This window comes from Oncorhynchus clarkii, unplaced genomic scaffold, assembly GCF_045791955.1.
Source record: "Oncorhynchus clarkii lewisi isolate Uvic-CL-2024 unplaced genomic scaffold, UVic_Ocla_1.0 unplaced_contig_6698_pilon_pilon, whole genome shotgun sequence".
NCBI lineage: Eukaryota > Metazoa > Chordata > Actinopteri > Salmoniformes > Salmonidae > Oncorhynchus > Oncorhynchus clarkii.
In genome coordinates this window covers 37,579-63,354 of record NW_027258581.1, presented here as the reverse complement: position 1 = coordinate 63,354, position 25,776 = coordinate 37,579, and the positions used below count along the sequence as shown (strand labels likewise).

The window sequence follows — 25,776 nt, the reverse complement described above, 5'->3', positions numbered from 1 at the left end:
GAACCCGCCCAAGTTCGAAAAAAAGAAACATGTCGGGGAGAAGAGCACTTTGCAAAGATTCAAACGTGACATATGAAGTCACCGTCAACGATGGAGTTTATGCTGACTCAACCATCATTAAGGACAACTCTAAACAAGGGAAGTTCGTAGAAGACGATGATAGCGACCCACCGGTCGTCTTTTTCTGCGGGAGTTGCAAGTTGCCTGTCGGTGACTCGCTGTCTTGGGCTGGGAGTGAGGACGAAAAAAATCAAATACTGCTGAAACGTAAGTGGATAGCGGACTACATTGTAGATTTGGTTAGTGTGATAGCCTTGGTTGTGTCAGCATACCATGCAATACTCATTGTCGTGTCTGTTTTGACACTGAACAATGGCATTGAAGTCCCCCGCTGCAGCGCCCGGCTTTCCCAGATGGCGAAACGAGGTTCAAATTGTATTTGTCATCTGCGCCGAATACAACAGATGTAGACTTGACGGTGAAGTATTTAACTTTACAGTGGGAGTCCTTTCCCAACAATGCAGAGTTAATTAAAGATGCAAAATGCAGACATCGCTCCGTCCGACATTTCCTGGTTACTACAATTTATAGAAGTTGGCCTAATTTCATTTCTGTGACAAAACGAACAAGAATAGTGTGTAGAGGAGAATCATTTGTACCTTCTTAACTACTGTGAAATATATTTTCCTTCGTCCAAAATAATGTATTTTCAGCTGTTTTGAAACGGGTGTACAAAACCAAAAAGTAAAAGATGCTAAAAACGGAAGCTAATCGCGGGAAGCATAGAAATAGTGCAGAACAGATCTACCGCTTCTTAGACTTGCTTTCAATGACACATCTGTAACTCACACTTTTATGTGCATTTGTTCTGGTCTCCATAAAGAAAAATGACTTTGCAGATTAGAAATAACATGATTCGTTAGAATCAGAGCGGTTTGTTTGTTCTACATAATACGTTTTTGGACCCCGAAGAAATGATGTCGGACGAGCCGGGCTGCGTTCAGAAGGGCTGTCTAACTTCCAGGTACAAATTTATTTATTAAGAATCCTCATTCGCTGCTGCCGCAGGAGGAACATTGTCCGATGTTGAGATGTGTCTGTTACTTGAACCCTGTGAAGCATTTATTTGGGTTGCAATTTCTGGGGCTGGTAACTCTAATGAACTGATCCTCTGCAGCAGAGGTAACTCTGGGTTTTCCTTTCCTGTGGCGGTCCTCACGAGAGACTGTTTCATCATAGAGCTTGATGGTTTTTTGTGACTGCACTTGTAGGATCTTTTCAAAGTTGTTTACATTTTCAGGATTGACTGACCGTGTCAAATTTGTCCTTCCTCCTGCTGAATGCAGCCCGGGTTGTCCGACGTCATCGGTCCCTACCCATATGAAAGTAGCCACAACAGTGGAATTTGCTGTTTCCTTCAAAATAAAAGTCCCTCCTCCACTTTGATTTGTCACATGTGCAGAATGCCACGGGTGTGGATTTAAGCATCAAATGCTTGCTTACGAGCCCATCCCAAGGATGCAACGTTAGAGAAATATTAACATAGAATACACTAGAATGGAGCTATGTACAGGGAGTACCAAATGAACTAGTGGAATTATGCCATATTTGGACTAAGTACGGCTAAACAAGGTTGCAATGTTGCATAATTTAAAATGACTATAATTCATTTGACAACAAACCAAACTGTTAATCCCACAGTGGATGTATTGGACTGTATTTGCATCGAGGGCGTACTTCGTGCCTTTTGAAAGTATTCAGACCCCTTCACTTTATTCCACATTTTGTTACTTTACAGCCTTAATTTAAAATAGATTTAAATTTAAAAAATACTCTGCAATCTACACACACTACCCCATAAGGACAAAGCGAAAACAAGTTTTTGGAAATGTTTGCAAATGTATTACAAATAAACAACAGATACCTTATTTATATACTCTAAATTGAGCTCAGGTGCATCCTGTTTCCATTGATCATCCTTGATGTTTCTATAACTTGGAGTCCACCTGTGGTAAATTCAATTGATTGGACATGATTTGGAAAGGCACACACCTGTCTATATAAGGTCCCACAGTTTGTAGCGGTATTTATTAGAGAGGGGTAAAGAAAGCTTTTGTTCGGGCGCCAGGCAGGTATTAACCATGCCGAAAGGAAAAGAGTAGAATAGAGAGAACCACTACCAGACCCACACACATCAGCAGAAGAGACTGCCTAGAGTGTAGCCTGTTTACCAGATAGCCAGTGGAGAGAAAAGAGAATACACACCATATAAAACCCACATCACAGCACCGGGGTAACCCAAACAAGAATACCTCATACAATAATACTAATACTAATAATGGCAGAGCAATTCAACAGCAACTTCATACAAGAACGAACCCAGTCATCAACATAGGATTTGCAATAATCTGTATTATTTTCTAGTAGATGAGTGCAGAGGGTATGAATGTGGGGGGTGTTCATCGACACAACAAAGGCCTTAAAAATGTCCGGTCTTCTCGGCCACATGTCATTAGTACACCTCAATACAGTTCACATAACAATACACAATTGGCAAGCAACCTCCCTTTTAACTAAAATGTCCAAATACTTCAGGCAGGGCAATAATAGTCCAGCTCTAATGCACTTCAATGGGAAGTGCATTGGAAAAATAGAGAGTCTGTTTCAGGGTAAAGCACTGGAACGATAGAGGGAAGAGAAAAAGAGAACGAGAACAAGAGAGATCTTAGCTGTGGTCTTCAGGCGTGCAGGTGTACTGTCTGACTGTCCGATGGTTTGTATGTTAAAGCTTCGCAACAATGTTGCTACTAATCCATGCGATCCATAACGGGCGTGGTCCCAAACGAAAACAACCACGACCTAGAGCAATTACACCGAGGATTGAGTTAAACACTCTATAAACTACACACGCTGAAACCAAACAAAACTACTGCAGCACAGCACACACAATCAAACTGTCGCGCCACCAAAGAGCCCCTCCCCAAAGAGCCCCTCCCCAAAGAGCCCCTCCCCAAAGAGCTCCTCCCCAAAGAGCCCCTCCCCAAAGAGCTCCTCCCCAAAGAGCCCCTCCCCAAAGAGCCCCTCCCCAAAGAGCCCCTCCCCAAAGAGCCCCTCCCCTAAGAGCTCCTCCCCAAAGAGCCCCTCCCCTAAGAGCCCCTCCCCTAAGAGCTCCTCCCCTAAGAGCTCCTCCCCAAAGAGCTCCTCCCCAAAGAGCTCCTCCCCAAAGAGCTCCTCCCCAAAGAGCTCCTCCCCAAAGAGCTCCTCCCCAAAGAGCTGAACGAGCTCTCTTTATTTTCTCCTTCCTTACTGCTCATGCGCTCTTAAAGTGGCAGTGCACGGTGAAGTCTGTGCAGATTTCGCCACAAGTTGACAGTACATGTCAGAGCAAAAACCTGGTTCCATCCTTACGGTGAAGCATGGTGGTGGCAGCATCATGCTGTGGGGATGTTTTTCAGCGACAGGGACTGGGAGACTAGTCGGGATGGAGACAACGATGAACGGAGCAAAGTACAGAGATAGCGTTGATGAAAACCTGCTCCAGAGTGCTCAGGACCTCAGACTGGGGTGAAGGTTCAACTTCCAACAAGACATCGACCCTAAGCACACAGCCAAGACAACACAGGAGTGGCTTCAGGACAAGTCTCTGAATGTCCTTGAGTGGCCCAGCAAGAGCCCGGACTTGAACCTGATCTAACATCTCTGGAGAGAACAGAAAATAGCTGTGCAGCGATGCTCCCCATCCAACCTGACAGAGCTTGAGAGGATCTGCAGAGAAGAACGGGAGAAACTCCCCAAATAAAGGTGTGCCAAGCTTGTAGCGTCGTACCCAAGAAGACTTCACGTAGTCGGTGTCAATACTTATGTACATGTGATATTTTAATAAATTAACACAATTCTAAACCTGTTTTTGCTTTGTCATTATTGGGTATTGTGTGTAGATTGAAGAGAAACCTATTTATTCACATTTTGGTACAAGGCTTTAACCTAAAACAAAATGTGGAAAAAGTCGAGAGGTCTGAGTCCTTTCCGAAGGCCGTGTTTATGAACCGTACAGCCTTAACCCATTTCATGGGTAAAATCCATAGGTATCAGCCTGCTCAGTAACACCCACAGTACACTACTATGTAGACTTCACACACATATTACTGTCTTAGTTCTATTGCAGGTCTCTGAAACTACTGTGACATTATCCTTATTAGCTCTGAATGATCAATACACGTAATAAATTGACTTGTGAGCTAATGCAGGGGGTTAGTTAATCTAGTTGGTGACCCCTGTCCTACTCGGGGGGGGGGGGGGGGGGTTAGTTAATCTAGTTGGTGATGCCTGCCCTACTCAGGGGGTTAGTTAATCTACTTGGTGACCCCTGTCCTACTCAGTGGGTTAGTTAATCTAGTTGGTGACCCCTGCCCTACTCAGTGGGTTAGTTAATCTAGTTGGTGATGCCTGCCCTACTCAGGGGGTTAGTTAATCTACTTGGTGACGCCTGCCCTACTCAGTGGGTTAGTTAATCTACTTGGTGACCCCTGTCCTACTCAGGGGGTTAGTTAATCTACTTGGTGACGTCTGCCCTACTCAGTGGGTTAGTTAATCTACTTGGTGACCCCTGTCCTACTCAGGGGGTTAGTTAATCTACTTGGTGACCCCTGCCCTACTCAGGGGGTTAGTTAATCTAGTTGGTGATGCCTGCCCTACTCAGGGGGTTAGTTAATCTACTTGGTGACGCCTGCCCTACTCAGGGGGTTAGTTAATCTACTTGGTGATGCCTGCCCTACTCAGGGGGTTAGTTAATCTAGTTGGTGACCCCTGCCCTACTCAGGGGGTTAGTTAATCTAGTTGGTGACGCCTGCCCTACTCAGTGGGTTAGTTAATCTACTTGGTGACGCCTGCCCTACTCAGTGGGTTAGTTAATCTAGTTGGTGACGCCTGTCCTACTCAGTGGGTTAGTTAATCTACTTGGTGACCCCTGTCCTACTCAGGGGGTTAGTTAATCTACTTGGTGACCCCTGTCCTACTCAGGGGGTTAGTTAATCTACTTGGTGACGCCTGCCCTACTCAGGGGGTTAGTTAATCTACTTGGTGATGCCTGCCCTACTCAGGGGGTTAGTTAATCTACTTGGTGACCCCTGCCCTACTCAGTGGGTTAGTTAATCTACTTGGTGACGCCTGCCCTACTCAGGGGGTTAGTTAATCTACTTGGTGACGCCTGCCCTACTCAGGGGGTTAGTTAATCTAGTTGGTGACCCCTGTCCTTCTCGGGGGGGGGGGGGGGGTTAGTTAATCTACTTGGTGACCCCTGTCCTACTCAGGGGGGGGGGGGGGGGGGTTAGTTAATCTACTTGGTGACGCCTGCCCTACTCAGTGGGTTAGTTAATCTACTTGGTGACGCCTGCCCTACTCAGGGGGTTAGTTAATCTACTTGGTGACCCCTGTCCTACTCAGGGGGTTAGTTAATCTACTTGGTGACGCCTGCCCTACTCAGGGGGTTAGTTAATCTACTTGGTGACGCCTGCCCTACTCAGTGGGTTAGTTAATCTACTTGGTGACGCCTGTCCTACTCAGGGGGTTAGTTAATCTACTTGGTGACCCCTGTCCTACTCAGTGGGTTAGTTAATCTAGTTGGTGACCCCTGTCCTTCTCGGGGGGGGGGGGGGGGTTAGTTAATCTACTTGGTGACCCCTGTCCTTCTCGGGGGGGGGGGGGGGGGGGGGTTAGTTAATCTACTTGGTGACCCCTGTCCTACTCAGTGGGTTAGTTAATCTAGTTGGTGACCCCTGCCCTACTCAGTGGGTTAGTTAATCTAGTTGGTGATGCCTGTCCTACTCAGGGGGTTAGTTAATCTACTTGGTGACCCCTGTCCTACTCAGTGGGTTAGTTAATCTACTTGGTGATGCCTGCCCTACTCAGGGGGTTAGTTAATCTACTTGGTGACGCCTGCCCTACTCAGGGGGTTAGTTAATCTACTTGGTGATGCCTGCCCTACTCAGGGGGTTAGTTAATCTAGTTGGTGACCCCTGCCCTACTCAGGGGGTTAGTTAATCTAGTTGGTGACGCCTGCCCTACTCAGTGGGTTAGTTAATCTACTTGGTGACGCCTGCCCTACTCAGTGGGTTAGTTAATCTAGTTGGTGACGCCTGTCCTACTCAGTGGGTTAGTTAATCTACTTGGTGACGCCTGCCCTACTCAGTGGGTTAGTTAATCTACTTGGTGACCCCTGTCCTACTCAGGGGGTTAGTTAATCTACTTGGTGACCCCTGCCCTACTCAGGGGGTTAGTTAATCTACTTGGTGACGCCTGCCCTACTCAGGGGGTTAGTTAATCTACTTGGTGATGCCTGCCCTACTCAGGGGGTTAGTTAATCTAGTTGGTGACCCCTGCCCTACTCAGGGGGTTAGTTAATCTAGTTGGTGACGCCTGCCCTACTCAGTGGGTTAGTTAATCTACTTGGTGACGCCTGCCCTACTCAGTGGGTTAGTTAATCTAGTTGGTGACGCCTGTCCTACTCAGTGGGTTAGTTAATCTACTTGGTGACCCCTGTCCTACTCAGGGGGTTAGTTAATCTACTTGGTGACCCCTGTCCTACTCAGGGGGTTAGTTAATCTACTTGGTGACGCCTGCCCTACTCAGGGGGTTAGTTAATCTAGTTGGTGATGCCTGCCCTACTCAGGGGGTTAGTTAATCTACTTGGTGACGCCTGCCCTACTCAGGGGGTTAGTTAATCTACTTGGTGATGCCTGCCCTACTCAGGGGGTTAGTTAATCTAGTTGGTGACCCCTGCCCTACTCAGTGGGTTAGTTAATCTAGTTGGTGACGCCTGCCCTACTCAGGGGGTTAGTTAATCTACTTGGTGACCCCTGTCCTACTCAGTGGGTTAGTTAATCTACTTGGTGACACCTGCCCTACTCAGGGGGTTAGTTAATCTACTTGGTGACGCCTGCCCTACTCAGTGGGTTAGTTAATCTACTTGGTGACGCCTGCCCTACTCAGTGGGTTAGTTAATCTAGTTGGTGACGCCTGTCCTACTCAGTGGGTTAGTTAATCTACTTGGTGACCCCTGTCCTACTCAGGGGGTTAGTTAATCTACTTGGTGACCCCTGTCCTACTCAGGGGGTTAGTTAATCTACTTGGTGACGCCTGCCCTACTCAGTGGGTTAGTTAATCTACTTGGTGACGCCTGCCCTACTCAGGGGGTTAGTTAATCTACTTGGTGACCCCTGTCCTACTCAGGGGGTTAGTTAATCTACTTGGTGACGCCTGCCCTACTCAGGGGGTTAGTTAATCTACTTGGTGACGCCTGCCCTACTCAGTGGGTTAGTTAATCTACTTGGTGACGCCTGTCCTACTCAGGGGGTTAGTTAATCTACTTGGTGACCCCTGTCCTACTCAGTGGGTTAGTTAATCTAGTTGGTGACCCCTGTCCTTCTCGGGGGGGGGGGGGGGGGGTTAGTTAATCTACTTGGTGACCCCTGTCCTACTCAGTGGGTTAGTTAATCTAGTTGGTGACCCCTGCCCTACTCAGTGGGTTAGTTAATCTAGTTGGTGATGCCTGTCCTACTCAGGGGGTTAGTTAATCTACTTGGTGACCCCTGTCCTACTCAGTGGGTTAGTTAATCTACTTGGTGATGCCTGCCCTACTCAGGGGGTTAGTTAATCTACTTGGTGACGCCTGCCCTACTCAGGGGGTTAGTTAATCTACTTGGTGATGCCTGCCCTACTCAGGGGGTTAGTTAATCTAGTTGGTGACCCCTGCCCTACTCAGGGGGTTAGTTAATCTAGTTGGTGACGCCTGCCCTACTCAGTGGGTTAGTTAATCTACTTGGTGACGCCTGCCCTACTCAGTGGGTTAGTTAATCTAGTTGGTGACGCCTGTCCTACTCAGTGGGTTAGTTAATCTACTTGGTGACGCCTGCCCTACTCAGTGGGTTAGTTAATCTACTTGGTGACCCCTGTCCTACTCAGGGGGTTAGTTAATCTACTTGGTGACCCCTGCCCTACTCAGGGGGTTAGTTAATCTAGTTGGTGATGCCTGCCCTACTCAGGGGGTTAGTTAATCTACTTGGTGACGCCTGCCCTACTCAGGGGGTTAGTTAATCTACTTGGTGATGCCTGCCCTACTCAGGGGGTTAGTTAATCTAGTTGGTGACCCCTGCCCTACTCAGGGGGTTAGTTAATCTAGTTGGTGACGCCTGCCCTACTCAGTGGGTTAGTTAATCTACTTGGTGACGCCTGCCCTACTCAGTGGGTTAGTTAATCTAGTTGGTGACGCCTGTCCTACTCAGTGGGTTAGTTAATCTACTTGGTGACCCCTGTCCTACTCAGGGGGTTAGTTAATCTACTTGGTGACCCCTGTCCTACTCAGGGGGTTAGTTAATCTACTTGGTGACGCCTGCCCTACTCAGGGGGTTAGTTAATCTAGTTGGTGATGCCTGCCCTACTCAGGGGGTTAGTTAATCTACTTGGTGACGCCTGCCCTACTCAGGGGGTTAGTTAATCTACTTGGTGATGCCTGCCCTACTCAGGGGGTTAGTTAATCTAGTTGGTGACCCCTGCCCTACTCAGTGGGTTAGTTAATCTAGTTGGTGACGCCTGCCCTACTCAGGGGGTTAGTTAATCTACTTGGTGACCCCTGTCCTACTCAGTGGGTTAGTTAATCTACTTGGTGACACCTGCCCTACTCAGGGGGTTAGTTAATCTACTTGGTGACGCCTGCCCTACTCAGGGGGTTAGTTAATCTAGTTGGTGACCCCTGTCCTTCTCGGGGGGGGGGGGGGGGGGGGTTAGTTAATCTACTTGGTGACCCCTGTCCTACTCAGGGGGTTAGTTAATCTACTTGGTGACCCCTGTCCTACTCAGTGGGTTAGTTAATCTAGTTGGTGACCCCTGTCCTTCTCGGGGGGGGGGGGTTAGTTAATCTACTTGGTGACGCCTGCCCTACTCAGTGGGTTAGTTAATCTACTTGGTGACGCCTGCCCTACTCAGGGGGTTAGTTAATCTAGTTGGTGACGCCTGCCCTACTCAGTGGGTTAGTTAATCTACTTGGTGACGCCTGCCCTACTCAGTGGGTTAGTTAATCTAGTTGGTGACGCCTGTCCTACTCAGTGGGTTAGTTAATCTAGTTGGTGACGCCTGTCCTACTCAGTGGGTTAGTTAATCTACTTGGTGACCCCTGTCCTACTCAGGGGGTTAGTTAATCTACTTGGTGACCCCTGTCCTACTCAGGGGGTTAGTTCATCTACTTGGTGACGCCTGCCCTACTCAGGGGGTTAGTTAATCTAGTTGGTGATGCCTGCCCTACTCAGGGGGTTAGTTAATCTACTTGGTGACGCCTGTCCTACTCAGTGGGTTAGTTAATCTAGTTGGTGACGCCTGTCCTACTCAGTGGGTTAGTTAATCTACTTGGTGACCCCTGTCCTACTCAGGGGGTTAGTTAATCTACTTGGTGACCCCTGTCCTACTCAGGGGGTTAGTTCATCTACTTGGTGACGCCTGCCCTACTCAGGGGGTTAGTTAATCTAGTTGGTGATGCCTGCCCTACTCAGGGGGTTAGTTAATCTACTTGGTGACGCCTGCCCTACTCAGGGGGTTAGTTAATCTACTTGGTGATGCCTGCCCTACTCAGGGGGTTAGTTAATCTAGTTGGTGACCCCTGCCCTACTCAGTGGGTTAGTTAATCTAGTTGGTGACGCCTGCCCTACTCAGGGGGTTAGTTAATCTACTTGGTGACCCCTGTCCTACTCAGTGGGTTAGTTAATCTACTTGGTGACGCCTGCCCTACTCAGGGGGTTAGTTAATCTACTTGGTGACGCCTGCCCTACTCAGGGGGTTAGTTAATCTAGTTGGTGACCCCTGTCCTTCTCGGGGGGGGGGGGGGGTTAGTTAATCTACTTGGTGACCCCTGTCCTACTCAGTGGGTTAGTTAATCTACTTGGTGACGCCTGCCCTACTCAGGGGGTTAGTTAATCTACTTGGTGATGCCTGCCCTACTCAGGGGGTTAGTTAATCTACTTGGTGACCCCTGTCCTACTCAGGGGGTTAGTTAATCTACTTGGTGACGCCTGCCCTACTCAGGGGGTTAGTTAATCTACTTGGTGACGCCTGCCCTACTCAGTGGGTTAGTTAATCTACTTGGTGACGCCTGTCCTACTCAGGGGGTTAGTTAATCTACTTGGTGACCCCTGTCCTACTCAGTGGGTTAGTTAATCTAGTTGGTGACCCCTGTCCTTCTCGGGGGGGGGGGGGGGGGGGTTAGTTAATCTACTTGGTGACGCCTGCCCTACTCAGTGGGTTAGTTAATCTACTTGGTGACGCCTGCCCTACTCAGGGGGTTATTTAATCTAGTTGGTGACGCCTGCCCTACTCAGTGGGTTAGTTAATCTACTTGGTGACGCCTGCCCTACTCAGTGGGTTAGTTAATCTAGTTGGTGACGCCTGTCCTACTCAGTGGGTTAGTTAATCTACTTGGTGACCCCTGTCCTACTCAGGGGGTTAGTTAATCTAGTTGGTGACGCCTGTCCTACTCAGTGGGTTAGTTAATCTACTTGGTGACCCCTGTCCTACTCAGGGGGTTAGTTAATCTACTTGGTGACCCCTGTCCTACTCAGGGGGTTAGTTAATCTACTTGGTGACGCCTGCCCTACTCAGGGGGTTAGTTAATCTAGTTGGTGATACCTGCCCTACTCAGGGGGTTAGTTAATCTACTTGGTGACGCCTGCCCTACTCAGGGGGTTAGTTAATCTACTTGGTGATGCCTGCCCTACTCAGGGGGTTAGTTAATCTAGTTGGTGACCCCTGCCCTACTCAGTGGGTTAGTTAATCTAGTTGGTGACGCCTGCCCTACTCAGGGGGTTAGTTAATCTACTTGGTGACCCCTGTCCTACTCAGTGGGTTAGTTAATCTACTTGGTGACGCCTGCCCTACTCAGGGGGTTAGTTAATCTAGTTGGTGACCCCTGTCCTTCTCGGGGGGGGGGGGGGGGGGGTTAGTTAATCTACTTGGTGACCCCTGTCCTACTCAGGGGGGGGGGGGGGGGTTAGTTAATCTACTTGGTGACGCCTGCCCTACTCAGTGGGTTAGTTAATCTACTTGGTGACGCCTGCCCTACTCAGGGGGTTAGTTAATCTACTTGGTGATGCCTGCCCTACTCAGGGGGTTAGTTAATCTACTTGGTGACCCCTGTCCTACTCAGGGGGTTAGTTAATCTACTTGGTGACGCCTGCCCTACTCAGGGGGTTAGTTAATCTACTTGGTGACGCCTGCCCTACTCAGTGGGTTAGTTAATCTACTTGGTGACGCCTGTCCTACTCAGGGGGTTAGTTAATCTACTTGGTGACCCCTGTCCTACTCAGTGGGTTAGTTAATCTAGTTGGTGACCCCTGTCCTTCTCGGGGGGGGGGGGGGGGGGTTAGTTAATCTACTTGGTGACGCCTGCCCTACTCAGTGGGTTAGTTAATCTACTTGGTGACGCCTGTCCTACTCAGGGGGTTAGTTAATCTACTTGGTGACGCCTGCCCTACTCAGTGGGTTAGTTAATCTACTTGGTGACGCCTGTCCTACTCAGGGGGTTAGTTAATCTACTTGGTGATGCCTGCCCTACTCAGGGGGTTAGTTAATCTACTTGGTGACCCCTGTCCTACTCGGGGTTAGTTAATCTACTTGGTGATGACTGCCCTACTCAGGGGGTTAGTTAATCTACTTGGTGACCCCTGTCCTACTCAGGGGGTTAGTTAATCTACTTGGTGACCCCTGTCCTACTCAGGGGGTTAGTTAATCTACTTGGTGACCCCTGTCCTACTCAGGGGGTTAGTTAATCTACTTGGTGATGCCTGCCCTACTCAGGGGGTTAGTTAATCTACTTGGTGACCCCTGTCCTACTCGGGGTTAGTTAATCTACTTGGTGATGACTGCCCTACTCAGGGGGTTAGTTAATCTACTTGGTGACGCCTGCCCTACTCAGTGGGTTAGTTAATCTACTTGGTGACGCCTGTCCTACTCGGGGTTAGTTAATCTACTTGGTGATGACTGCCCTACTCAGGGGGTTAGTTAATCTACTTGGTGACCCCTGTCCTACTCAGGGGGTTAGTTAATCTACTTGGTGACCCCTGTCCTTCTCGGGGGGGGGGGGGGGGGGGGTTAGTTAATCTACTTGGTGACGCCTGCCCTACTCAGGGGGTTAGTTAATCTAGTTGGTGACGCCTGCTCTACTCAGGGGGTTAGTTAATCTAGTTGGTGACCCCTGTCCTTCTCGGGGGGGGGGTTAGTTAGTCTACTTGGTGACGCCTGCCCTACTCAGGGGGTTAGTTAATCTACTTGGTGACCCCTGTCCTACTCAGGGGGTTAGTTAATCTACTTGGTGACGCCTGCCCTACTCAGGGGGTTAGTTAATCTAGTTGGTGACCCCTGCCCTACTCAGGGGGTTAGTTAATCTAGTTGGTGACCCCTGCCCTACTCAGGGGGTTAGTTAATCTACTTGGTGACGCCTGCCCTACTCAGCGTATGTGAATTGACACTAATCTCGCACGCAAAGTTCGACTCCCTTTTGGGATTTCAGTTTGAATCATTTATAGAAAAGATTTTACAGTGATACCCTGTTCCATGTGCCACCCGGTTCCATGTGCCACCCTGTTCCATGTGCCACCCGGTTCCATGTGCCACCCTGTTCCATGTGCCACCCGGTTCCATGTGCCACAGCGAGGGGTACATGATGGAATTGGCAAGACCACAAACACATCTTTGATCAGGCTTATGTCTAAGGACAAGACAGATTGATTTCCTAATTAGATATTGTTCTCCCAATTTCCCAAAGAGACTGAACAATTCCCTCTTTTTATATTGCAGGTGTCAGTGACAATGTTTTGGTTGGCAAAGAAACTCACTTCTCCGGTACCTGTAAGAAGGATCTAGGCTGGTAAGCGAGCGAATGTCTGTTAGCGTATGTTTGTTTGTCTAGCTAGCTGCTAATAACCTCTGTCAAATTCCTCACTGTTTACCTTCGTAAAGTACTAACTGTGTCACATTGTGATGGACTATAGGGTTAGAATTAGAGGTCGACCGATTAATCGGAATGGCCGATTTTCAAGTTTTCATAACAATCGGAAATCTGTATTTTTGGACACCGATTTGGCCGTAAAAAAAAAAAAGAAGCTCGGCAAGTCAGTTAAGAACACATTCTTATTTTCAATGACGGCCTAGGAACAGTGGGTTAACTGCCTCGTTCACGGGCAGAACGACAGATTGTCAGCTCGGGGATCCAATCTTGCAACCTTACAGTTAACTAGTCCAACGCTATAACCACCTGCCTCTCGTTGCACTCCACAAGGAGACTGACTGCCTGTTACGCGAATGCAGTAAGCCTAGGTAAGTTGCTATCTAGCATTAAACTTATCTTGTAAAAAACAATCAATCATAATCACTAGTTATTAACTACACATGGTTGATGATATTACTAGTTTATCTAGCGTGTCCTGCGTTGCATATAATCTGATTGAGCGGTGGTAGGCAGAAGCAGGCTCGTAAGCATTCATTCAAACAGCACTTTCGTGCGTTTTGCCAGCAGCTCTTCATTGTGCGTCAAGCATTGCGCTGTTTATGACTTCAAGCCTATCAACTCCCGTGATGAGGTTGGTGTAACCGATGTGAAATAGCTAGCTGTTAGCGGGGTGCGCGCTAATAGCGTTTCAAACGTCACTCCCTCTGAGACTAGGAGTGGTTGTTCCCCTTGCTCTGCATGGGTAACGCTGCTTCGAGGGTGGCTGTTGTCGATGTGTTCCTGGTTCGAGCCCAAGAAGGAGCGTGGAGAGGGACGGAAGCTATATTGTTACACAATACTAAAGTGTGTATATGTATATATGAACATCCAATAGTCAAAGGTTAATGAAATACAAATGGTATAGAGGGAAATAGTCCTATAATAACTACAACCTAAAACTTCCTACCTGGGAATATTGAAGATTCCTGTTAAAAGGAACCACCAGCTTTCATATGTTCTCATGTTCTGAGCAAGGAACTGAAACGTTAGCTTTCTTACATGGCACATATTGCACTTTTACTTTCTTCTCCAACACTTTGTTTTAGCATTATTTAAACCAAATTGAACATGTTTCATTATTTATTTGAGGCTAAATAGATTTTTATTGATGTATTATATTAAGTGTTCGTTCAGTATTGTTGTTAATTGTCATTATTACAAATGCATTTTAAAAATCGTCAGATCGGTATTGGCTTTTTTGGTCCTCCAATAATCGGTATCGGCGTTGAAAAATCATAATCGGTCGACCTCTAGTTAGAATGGTGGAACCCGGTCCTATAGGGTTAGAATGGTGGAACCCGGTCCCATAGGGTTAGAATGGTGGAACCCGGTCCTATAGGGTTAGAATGGTGGAACCCGGTCCCGCGGTGGTTAGAAGGGTGGAACCTGGTCCCGCGGTGGTTAGAATGGTGGAACCCGGTCCCGCGGTGGTTAGAAGGGTGGAACCTGGTCCCGCGGTGGTTAGAATGGTGGAACCCGGTCCCGCGGTGGTTAGAATAGTGGAACCCGGACCCGCGGGTGATAATCTGAAAACAAGACTCCCTAAATTCTATCAGCATATCGAATGTGCTACCAGGGCTGGTAAAACCCTGGATCATTGTTATTCTAACTTCTGCGACGCATATAAGGCCCTCCCCCGCCCTCCTTTTGGAAAAGCTGACTACGACTAAAACAGGAAGCTCCCGCGCCCAGGTCTGTTCAACGCTGCTCCGACCAATCTAATTCCGCGCTTCAAGATTGCTTCGATCATGTGGATTGGGATGTGTTCGGCATTGCGTCAAACAACAACATTGATGAATACGCTGATTCGGTGAGCGAGTTTATTAGCAAGTGCATCGGCGATGTCGTACCCACAGCAACTATTAAAACATTCCCAAACCAGAAACCGTGGGTTGATGGCAGCATTCGCGCAAAACTGAAAGCGCAAACCACTGCTTTTAACCAGGGCAAGGTGACCGGAAACATGACCGAATACAAACAGTGTAGCTATTCCATCCGCAAGGCAATCAAACAAGCTAAGCGTCAGTATAGAGACAAAGTAGTCGCAATTCAACGGCTTAGACACGAGGTATGTGCCAGGGTCGACAGTCAATCACGGATTACAAAAAGAAAACCAGCCCCGTTGCGGACCAGGATGTCTTGCTCCCAGACAGACTAAACAACTTCTTTGCTTGCTTTGAGGACAATACACTGCCACTGACACGGCCCGCAACCAAAACATGCGGGCTCTCCTTCACTGCAGCCGATGTGAGTAAAACTTTTAAACGTGTCAACCCTCGCAAGGCTGCCGGCCCAGACGGCATCCCCAGCCACGTCCTCAGAGCATGCGCAGACCAGCTGGCTGGTGTGTTTACGGACATATTCAATCAATCCTTATCCCAGTCTGCTGTTCCCACATGCTTCAAGAGGGCCACCATTGTTCCTGTTCCCAAGAAAGCTAAGGTAACTGAGCTAAACGAATACTGCCCCGTAGCACTCACTTCCGTCATCATGAAGTGCTTTGAGAGACTAGTCAAGGACCATATCACCTCCACCCTACCTGACACCCTAGACCCACTCCAATTTGCTTACCGCCCCAATAGGTCCACAGACGACGCAATCGCAACCACACTGCCCTAACCCATCTGGACAAGAGGAATACCTATGTGAGAATGCTGTTCATCGACTACAGGTCAGCATTTAACACCATCGTGCCCTCCAAACTCGTCATTAAGCTCGAGACCCACCCCGCCCTCTGCAACTGGATCCTGGACTTCCTGACATTCAAAACAACAGAAATCCCATAATTAAAATTCCTCAAACATACAAGTATTTTACACCATTTTAAAGATAAACTTCTCGTTAATCCAACCACAGTGTCCGATTTCAAAAAGGCTTTACTGCGAAAGCACACCAAACGATTGTTAGGTCAGAGCCAAGTCACAGAAAAACACAGCCATTTTTCCAGGCAAAGAGAGGAGTCACAAAAAGCAGAAATAGAGAAAATTAATCACTAACCTTTGATCTTCATCAGATAACACTCATAGGACTTCATGTTACACAATACATGTATGTTTTGTTCTGTAAAGTTCATATTTATATCCAAAAATCTGAGTATACATTAGCGCGTTATGTTCACTAGTTCCAAAAACATCCGGTGATTTTGCAGAGAGCCTCATCAATTTACAGAAATACTCATAATAAACATTGCTAAAAGATACAACTGTTATGCATGGAATTATAGATACACTTCTTCTTAATGCTCTGTGTCAGATTTCAAAAAAACTTTACGGAAAAAGCACACCATGCCTTTTCCGAGCTCAGAGACCAAAACAGCCAACAAGATATCCGCCATGTTGTGTAGTCAACAGAAGTCAGAAATGGCATTATAAATATTAACTTACCTTTGATCTTCATCAGAATGCACTCCCAGGAATCCCAGTTCCACAATAAATGTTTGATTTGTTCGATAAAATTCATCATTTATGTTCAAATATCTTCTTTTTGTTCGGCGTTTAGCCCAGTAATCCACATTCATGACTAGGTGCAGACAGTCAAAAGTTCCGTTACTGTCCGTAGAAACATGTCAAACGATGTATAGAATCAATCTTTTGGATGTTTTTATCATAAATCTTCAATAATGTTCCAACCGGAGAATTCCTTTTGTCTTTAGAATTGCAATGGAACGCAAGCTAACTCACGTGAACGTGCGTCACGAGCTTGTGGCTTTCTGGCAGTCCTCTGACTCATTCCCCTTTCATTCGCCCCTCCTTCACAGTAGAAGCATCAAACAAGGTTCTAAAGACTGTTGACATCTAGTGGAAGCCTTAGGAAGTGCAATATGACGCCATAGACACACTGTATTCGATAGGAAAAGAGTTGAAAAACTAACAACCTCAGATTTCCCACTTCCTGGTTGGATTTTTTTTCTCAGGCTTTTGCCTGCCATATGAGGTCTGTTATACTCAGACATCATTCAAACAAACTTCAGTGTTTTCTATCCAAATCTACTAATTATATGCATATCCTATGGGGAGGCAGGGTAGCCTAGTGGTTAGAGCGTTGGACTAGTAATCAAAAGCTTGCAAGTTCAAATCCCCGAGCTGACAAGGTAAAAATCTGTCGTTCTGCCCCTGAACAGGCAGTTAACCCACTGTTCCACTTGCCTCGTTAAATAAAGGTTAAAAAAATATATCCTATCTTCTGGGCCTTGAGTATCAGGCAGTTTAATTTGGGCACGCTTTTCATCCAAAATTCTCAATGCCCTCAATTCCCTACCCTAGAGAAGTTAAGCGCTCAACACATTTCTGTTCAATTGTATTCTTCACACTATAAAACGATGCCACGGAATTCTTACCAATTCTTACTTGTCAGCCAGATACATTTTCTACATATCATGTTTCTTTAGACCTGTCTAAAATAAAAAATGGATTTATTGTGAACATGGATTTATTATACTTTTTAAAATGTCGATGTTCAGGTCTGCATCAGTGGCTTGTGGGCTGTGTGGAAGAGGAGATGATAAATGTGTTTATTCACCGTCAATTTCCCGAGAGACAATGCTTGAAAATCACCGGCTGACAAAATTTGTGACGCCACAGCCCTACCCCGACCTACTGACCATTCTGTCATTCCCCTGTTACAGTCTGATATTCCCCCTGACCTGCCGTCTGATATTCCCCCTGACCTGCCGTCTGATATTCCCCCTGACCTGCCGTCTGATATTCCCCCTGACCTGCCGTGTGATATTCCCCCCCCCCCCTTGACCTGCCGTGTGATATTCCCCCCCTGACCTGCCGTGTGATATTCCCCCCCTGACCTGCCGTGTGATATTCCCCCCCTGATCTGTCGTGTGATATTCCCCCCCTGACCTGTCGTGTGATATTCCCCCTGACCTGCTGTGTGATATTCCCCCCCTGACCTGCCGTGTGATATTCCCCCCCTGACCTGCCGTGTGATATTCCCCCCCTGATCTGTCGTGTGATATTCCCCCCCTGACCTGCCGTGTGATATTCCCCCCCTGACCTGCCGTGTGATATTCCCCCCCTGATCTGTCGTGTGATATTCCCCCCCTGACTTGCCGTGTGATTTCCCCCCCCCCCCCTGACCTGCCGTGTGATATTCCCCCTGACCTGTCGTGTGATATTCCCCCCTGACCTGTCGTGTGATATTCCCCCCTGACCTGTCGTGTGATATTCCCCCCCTGACCTGTCGTGTGATATTCCCCCCTGACCTGTCGTGTGATATTCCCCCCTGACCTGTCGTGTGATATTCCCCCCCTGACCTGTCGTGTGATATTCCCCCCTGACCTGTCGTGTGATATTCCCCCCCTGACCTGCCGTGTGATATTCCCCCCCTGACCTGTCGTGTGATATTCCCCCCTGACCTGTCGTGTGATATTCCCCCCCTGACCTGTCGTGTGATATTCCCCCCCTTGACCTGCCGTGTGATATTCCCCCCCCCTGACCAGCCGTGTGATTTCCCCCCCCCTGACCTGCCGTGTGATATTCCCCCCCTGACTTGCCGTGTGATTCCCCCCCCCCCCCCCCCCTGACCTGCCGTGTGATATTCCCCCTGACCTGCCGTGTGATATTCCCCCCCTGACCTGCCGTGTGATATTCCCCCCCTGACCTGCCGTGTGATATTCCCCCCCTGATCTGTCGTGTGATATTCCCCCCCTGACCTGTCGTGTGATATTCCCCCTGACCTGCTGTGTGATATTCCCCCCCTGACCTGCCGTGTGATATTCCCCCCCTGACCTGCCGTGTGATATTCCCCCCCTGATCTGTCGTGTGATATTCCCCCCCTGACCTGCCGTGTGATATTCCCCCCTGACCTGCCGTGTGATATTCCCCCCCTGATCTGTCGTGTGATATTCCCCCCCTGACTTGCCGTGTGATTTCCCCCCCCCCCCCCCCCTGACCTGCCGTGTGATATTCCCCCTGACCTGTCGTGTGATATTCCCCCCTGACCTGTCGTGTGATATTCCCCCCCTGACCTGTCGTGTGATATTCCCCCCTGACCTGTCGTGTGATATTCCCCCCTGACCTGTCGTGTGATATTCCCCCCCTGACCTGTCGTGTGATATTCCCCCCTGACCTGTCGTGTGATATTCCCCCCCTGACCTGCCGTGTGATATTCCCCCCCTGACCTGTCGTGTGATATTCCCCCCTGACCTGTCGTGTGATATTCCCCCCCTGACCTGTCGTGTGATATTCCCCCCCTTGACCTGCCGTGTGATATTCCCCCCCCCTGACCAGCCGTGTGATTTCCCCCCCCCCTGACCTGCCGTGTGATATTCCCCCCCTGACTTGCCGTGTGATTCCCCCCCCCCCCCCCCCTGACCTGCCGTGTGATATTCCCCCTGACCTGTCGTGTGATATTCCCCCCCCTGACCTGTCGTGTGATATTCCCCCCCCTGACCTGTCGTGTGATATTCCCCCCCCTGACCTGTCGTGTGATATTCCCCCCCCTGACCTGTCGTGTGATATTCCCCCCCCTGACCTGTCGTGTGATATTCCTCCCCCCTGACCTGTCGTGTGATATTCCCCCTGACCTGCTGTGTGATATTCCCCCCCTGACTTGCCGTGTGATTCCCCCCCCCCCCCCCCCCTGACCTGCTGTGTGATATTCCCCCCCCTGACCTGTCGTGTGATATTCCTCCCCCCTGACCTGTCGTGTGATATTCCCCCCCCTGACCTGTCGTGTGATATTCCCCCCCCTGACCTGCCGTGTGATATTCCCCCCCCCTGACCTGTCGTGTGATATTCCCCCTGACCTGTCGTGTGATATTCCCCCCCCTGACCTGTCGTGTGATATTCCCCCCCCTGACCTGTCGTGTGATATTCCCCCCCCCTGACCTGTCGTGTGATATTCCTCCCCCTGACCTGTCGTGTGATATTCCCCCCCTGACCTGCCGTGTGATATTCCCCCTGACCTGCTGTGTGATATTCCCCCCCCCTGACCTGTTGCGTGATATACCCCCTGACCTGCCGTGTGATATTCCCCCCCCCTGACCTGTCGCGTGATATCCCCCCCCTGACCTGTCGTGTGATATTCCCCCCCCTGACCTGTCGTGTGATATTCCCCCCCCTGACCTGTCGTGTGATATTCCTCCCCCCTGACCTGTCGTGTGATATTCCCCCTGACCTGCTGTGTGATATTCCCCCCCTGACTTGCCGTGTGATTCCCCCCCCCCCCCCCCCCCTGACCTGCTGTGTGATATTCCCCCCCCTGACCTGTCGTGTGATATTCCTCCCCCCTGACCTGTCGTGTGATATTCCCCCCCCTGACCTGTCGTGTGATATTCCCCCCCCTGACCTGTCGTGTGATATTCCCCCCCCTGACCTGCCGTGTGATATTCCCCCCCCCTGACCTGTCGTGTGATATTCCCCCTGACCTGTCGTGTGATATTCCCCCCCCTGACCTGTCGTGTGATATTCCCCCCCCTGACCTGTCGTGTGATATTCCCCCCCCCTGACCTGTCGTGTGATATTCCTCCCCCTGACCTGTCGTGTGATATTCCCCCCCCTGACCTGCCGTGTGATATTCCCCCTGACCTGCTGTGTGATATTCCCCCCCCCCTGACCTGTTGCGTGATATACCCCCTGACCTGCCGTGTGATATTCCCCCCCCCCTGACCTGTCGCGTGATATCCCCCCCCTGACCTGTCGTGTGATATTCCCCCTGACCTGTCGTGTGATATTCCCCCCCCTGACCTGTCGTGTGATATTCCCCCCCCTGACCTGTCGTGTGATATTCCCCCCCCCCTGACCTGTCGTGTGATATTCCTCCCCCTGACCTGTCGTGTGATATTCCTCCCCCTGACCTGTCGTGTGATATTCCCCCCCCTGACCTGCTGTGTGATATTCCCCCCCCCCCTGACCTGTTGCGTGATATACCCCCTGACCTGCCGTGTGATATTTCCCCCCCCCTGACCTGTCGCGTGATATTCCCCCCCCCCGACCTGTCGCGTGATATCCCCCCCCTGACCTGCCGTGTGATATTCCCCCTGACCTGTCGCGTGATATTCCCCCCCCCCCTGACCTGTCGCGTGATATTCCCCCCCCCCCCTGACCTGTCGCGTGATATTCCCCCCCCCCTGACCTGTCGCGTGATATTCCCCCTGTTACAGCCTGAAAGTCCATCTGACCTGTCGTGGCTGCAGCTCTCTGCTTGGCATCGTCTACATCTCTACACCCAGGAAACTGGACCACATCAGGTCTCTGTTCTGCCTCAATGTGTCTGCCATAGAGAGGTGAGCCATGTAGCGATGTGGGGGGGGGGGGGGGAGTCTGAGCAGGACTTAAACCAGTGACTGATATAGTTGTAGTAAACATTGGCTGTTAAATATTGGTGATTTTCACACTGTTTATGCAGCACTGGTTGTCCTGTTTTCATGGCAACGGTCCGCAAATCTGGCTGCTGTGATTTGGTATTTCACCTAACAGAAATGGGAGTTTATCAATGTTTATTATTTTTATTTTTATTGTGCATATTCTTTGTAGATCTGTGTGGAAATATGTATCTCTTAGTGTGGTCTCTCTCACACCGGGACACCATCACACAGCATCTCTGACACTCAAGATGATAAATCATGTTGCCAGTAGTAACAGCCCCGCTATAATATTTTAGATGCATTTACGAGACAATAGTTTGTCTATTCTGTTGGCTTTAAAAAAAATAATTTAAAAGTAATTTGTATTGATGTAAAATCATTCTGTGGTCCGTGCAGCTATGTCCTGGGGTCTTCCAGTCAGCAGGTGGCAGCAGTGAGCCCCAAGCAGCAGCCGGTCACTCTGGAGTACAGACAGGCTGTAGAGCGACAACTGGATGAGGTAACCCTCTTTGAACTGTGATGCTTCCCATTAGTTCACTACTGTTGATCAGGGCTCTGTCATGTGTATTTGAAGAAGGTATTACTTGCAATGATCTCGTGGGAGTGGATTGGTTAAGACACACCCACATCAAACCACGCCTCCCTCACTACCCACCCACATTAAACCACGCCTCCCTCACTACCCACCCACATCAAACCACGCCTCCCTCACTACCCACCCACATCAAACCACGCCTCCCTCACTACCCACCCACATCAAACCACGCCTCCCTCACTACCCACCCACATCAAACCACGCCTCCCTCACTACCCACCCACATCAAACCACGCCTCCCTCACTACCCACCCACATTAAACTACCCCTCTTTACTAAAGTAATTTCATGCCATACATTTATATTGAAGTAAAAATTCAGAGTTGTGCCCATTGATGAGGACATGTTGTCCGGTGGACATCTGGTCTGGTGGAGAGACATGCCAAACTGGGTCTTCGTTAGCCAATAGAGAGAGACCCGGGACATTGGCCTTAATCTACGAACCAATCATCTCCCACAGCAACTTCCTCCTAACCGTCCCCGTGCCTCGCAGTCCCCGTGCCTCGCAGTCCCCATGCCTTGCAGTCGTGTGATTCGCCAAAAAATGAAATGACAAGTACTTTACTCAGTATGTCAGTCCTATAGAATTCTATGGTCACTGTGGAGATCCCAGGCTTATAGGCTGGAGACGAGGTTATTGACAAGCCAATCGTAGACACGAGGCATGAGGGCACACTGGTGGCACACTGGTACTCAGGCTTGTTCTTTGTCTGCTTAGTACCTGTGTTTGTCTTGGAGAGAAACACACACTAGATGGTGGTGTTGCTCAGGAACGGCATTCAGACACTCCTCGACACTGCACCAGCAGGAACAATAGAATGTCCTTCTCCATTTATTTGTGTGTGTGTGTGTGGGGGGGGGGGGGGGGGGTCTGACTTAAGGTGCCTCCCAGCTGAAACAGTTCGGCAGCGTTTGTGCATATATTATGATGACGTTTTGGACTCTGGCCGGGGCTACGGACTCTGGCCGGGGCTACGGACTCTGGCCGGGGCTACGGACTCTGGCCGGGGCTACGGACTCTGGCCGGGGCTACGGACTCTGGCCGGGGCTACGGACTCTGGCTGGGGCTACGGACTCGGGGCGGGGCTACGGACTCTGGCCGGGGCTACGGACTCTGGCCGGGGCTACGGACTCTGGCCGGGGCTACGGACTCTGGCCGGGGCTACGGACTCTGGCTGGGGCTACGGACTCGGGGCGGGGCTACGGACTCTGGCCGGGGCCACGGACTCTGGCTGGGGCTACGGACTCTGGGCGGGGCTACGGACTCTGGGCTAACTCTTTCATAGAAAAATACTTCACCAGTCGTCTTAGTTCGATGTCAAATTGTGTCGCCTAAGATCTCTTCAGCAAAAATGTCAATTAATGGCCGATTTTCTCGAGGTACAGGATCTTTGATTAATTCTATTTTGAAGAAGTGTATACCGACTACGCCGACTCAAAAATGGACAAACTACTATTGCCGCTTTTTCAAGCCAAGGTGTTTTAATGCGAACAAAGTCGTTAGACTCGACGCCAGCTGAACTGTGACATGCTCAGACACTTGTTTCTTAATGTATTCTGTCTGAGAGGCAGAGAGACCATGTTTGGGTTTCCTTTACTCAGACACTTGTTTCTTAATGTATTCTGTCTGAGAGGCAGAGACCATGTTTGGGTTTTCCACCTTGTAAATTTAATGACTTCTCATCCTCTCCTTCCCTCCCTCTCTCCCTCCGTTCTCTATCCCCATCTGTCTCTCCTCCCTCTCCTCTGTCCCTCCCTCCTTCCTTTCTTCCCCCTCCTCCCTTCCTTCTCTCATCTCCCTCCCCTCTCTAGATTAAGGCGGTGACTCTGTCTATGGGGCAGAGGTTGTTGGTGCTGGAGGGTGACCAGCAGAGTAAAAGTCAGATGTGATGATGCATCTTGACAGTGATGGACCACACTACGTCATGGGGGGGGGGCCCTGTGAGGTCTCACATACACACAGTACTAAGTAACTCAACCCTCCCTCCCCATTTCTACCTAAATCCCACTTTGCCCCCCCCCCCCCCCCCCCCCCCCCCGGCGCTTCACCCTCTACCCCCCCCTTTGTTAGTTCTGATGGGGAACAAACAGCCACAACCTGTTTGTTCCACAAGGTTTAAACACCTCAAGCACAATAAATGGCGCCCTATTCCCTATATAGTGCACTACTTTAGACCAGAGCCCTATGGCACCCTATTCCCTATATAGTGCACTACTATTGACCAGAGCCCTATGGAACCCTATTCCCTATATAGTGCACTACTATTGACCAGAGCCCTATGGAACCCTGTTCCCTACATAGTGCACTACTATTGACCAGAGCCCTATGGAACCCTATTCCCTACATAGTGCACTACTTTAGACCAGAGCCCTATAGAACCCTATTCCCTACATAGTGCACTACTTTAGACCAGAGCCCTATTGGGTTAATTATTGAAATAGGGTGCCATTTGTGATGAAGCCATTGTTCCCTCCAAGCGGTTTGTGGTTTATGTCAAGTTGAGACTGTTCTGTGTGTTAGAACTCATAGTTTGGATACTGTTAACTGCTCTCTGTGTGTTAGAACTCATAGTTTGGATACTGTTAACTGTTCTCTGTGTGTTAGAACTCATAGTTTGGATACTGTTAACTGCTCTCTGTGTGTTAGAACTCATAGTTTGGATACTGTTCTCTGTGTGTTAGAACTCATAGTTTGGATACTGTTAAGTGTTCTCTGTGTGTTAGAACTCATAGTTTGGATACTGTTAACTGTTCTCTGTGTGTTAGAACTCATAGTTTGGATACTGTTAAGTGTTCTCTGTGTGTTAGAACTCATAGTTTGGATACTGTTAACTGTTCTCTGTGTGTTAGAACTCATAGTTTGGATACTGTTAACTGTTCTCTGTGTGTTAGAACTCATAGTTTGGATACTGTTAAGTGTTCTCATAGATCAGGTGACTCTAAACAAACCATTCATAAATAGAAACATGTCCTGTTGTCTTAAAGATATGCTTCCATTCTCTTTGTCTATGATGGAATTGTATTCAACGTGGCAGTTTCCAGGACACAGATTTAACCTAGTCCTGGAATTAAAAGCATTTTCTGTTTAGTCTGTTTGAAAAACTGCCCCAAAATGTTGAACCTAATTCCATCATAAATAGCTGGCTAACTCCTTGATCCTGCTTTGTAGTTTCCCCTACTGGACTAGGCTTGTGTCTGGGGGAAACCAGGCCTTTATATCCCCTACTGGACTAGGCTTGTGTCTGTGGGGAACCAGGCCTTTATATCCCCTACTGGACTAGGCTTGTGTCTGGGGGAAACCAGGCCTTTATATCCCCTACTGGACTAGGCTTGTGTCTGGGGGAACCAGGCCTTTATATCCCCTACTGGACTAGGCTTGTGTCTGGGGGAAACCAGGCCTTCAATTCAGACATCATTCAAGCTATTATTTTTCACTTTTATCAGTTCTTTGTTGTTCAAAGTGATTTATATAAATAAAGTTATATAAAACATGATTCCTTTTTGTTTTTGGTATTTTTATTTGATTTTTATAGTTGACATTAGAAAGCAGTTTCTCAGGGACAGAAGCAAGGGGGAGGGGCCGGGGACGTCTGGTGTTTACATGTTTGCTGTCTATTTACCAACAACAGTCTAATGTGCCTCCCTACACAACAGCCCTTGGAGCTGACCTCCCCTCATGTTCCCTCCCCCACCACACGGTTTCAGTGTGCTGCCATAACAACCGCTAGGTTCTAGAGGATGACGTGGTGGTCCAACCAGCTGTATCCGCCCGTATCCAGGGGCAGGTTGCTATGGTAATAAAAAAGGAGCGCGTGCTGTGTTTTGCTGAGCGCCTGTTAC

General features: G+C 49.0%; 1 protein-coding gene across 1 annotated transcript; it reads left to right on the top strand.

Moving 5' to 3' along the window:
• LOC139397414 (protein Mis18-alpha-like) lies at positions 1 to 25,430 on the top strand. Its single transcript, XM_071144141.1, has 5 exons — positions 1 to 267; positions 12,835 to 12,904; positions 21,138 to 21,260; positions 21,738 to 21,840; positions 23,749 to 25,430. The coding sequence occupies exons 1-5, from the start codon at positions 30 to 32 to the stop codon at positions 23,824 to 23,826; spliced, it is 612 nt and encodes a 203-aa protein (XP_071000242.1). The 5' UTR covers positions 1 to 29; the 3' UTR covers positions 23,827 to 25,430.
• Positions 25,431 to 25,776: the final 346 nt, after the last annotated feature.

What these genes read in the sequence shown, in the direction of transcription:
- LOC139397414 (XM_071144141.1), top strand. Translation starts at nt 30, where the DNA reads ATGTCGGGGAGAAGAGCACTTTGCAAAGATTCAAACGTGACATATGAA. An exon ending in AAATCAAATACTGCTGAAAC is followed by an intron (nt 268 to 12,834) that starts GTAAGTGGATAG and finishes TTTATATTGCAG; the next exon opens with GTGTCAGTGACAATGTTTTG. An exon ending in TGTAAGAAGGATCTAGGCTG is followed by an intron (nt 12,905 to 21,137) that starts GTAAGCGAGCGA and finishes CCCCTGTTACAG; the next exon opens with CCTGAAAGTCCATCTGACCT.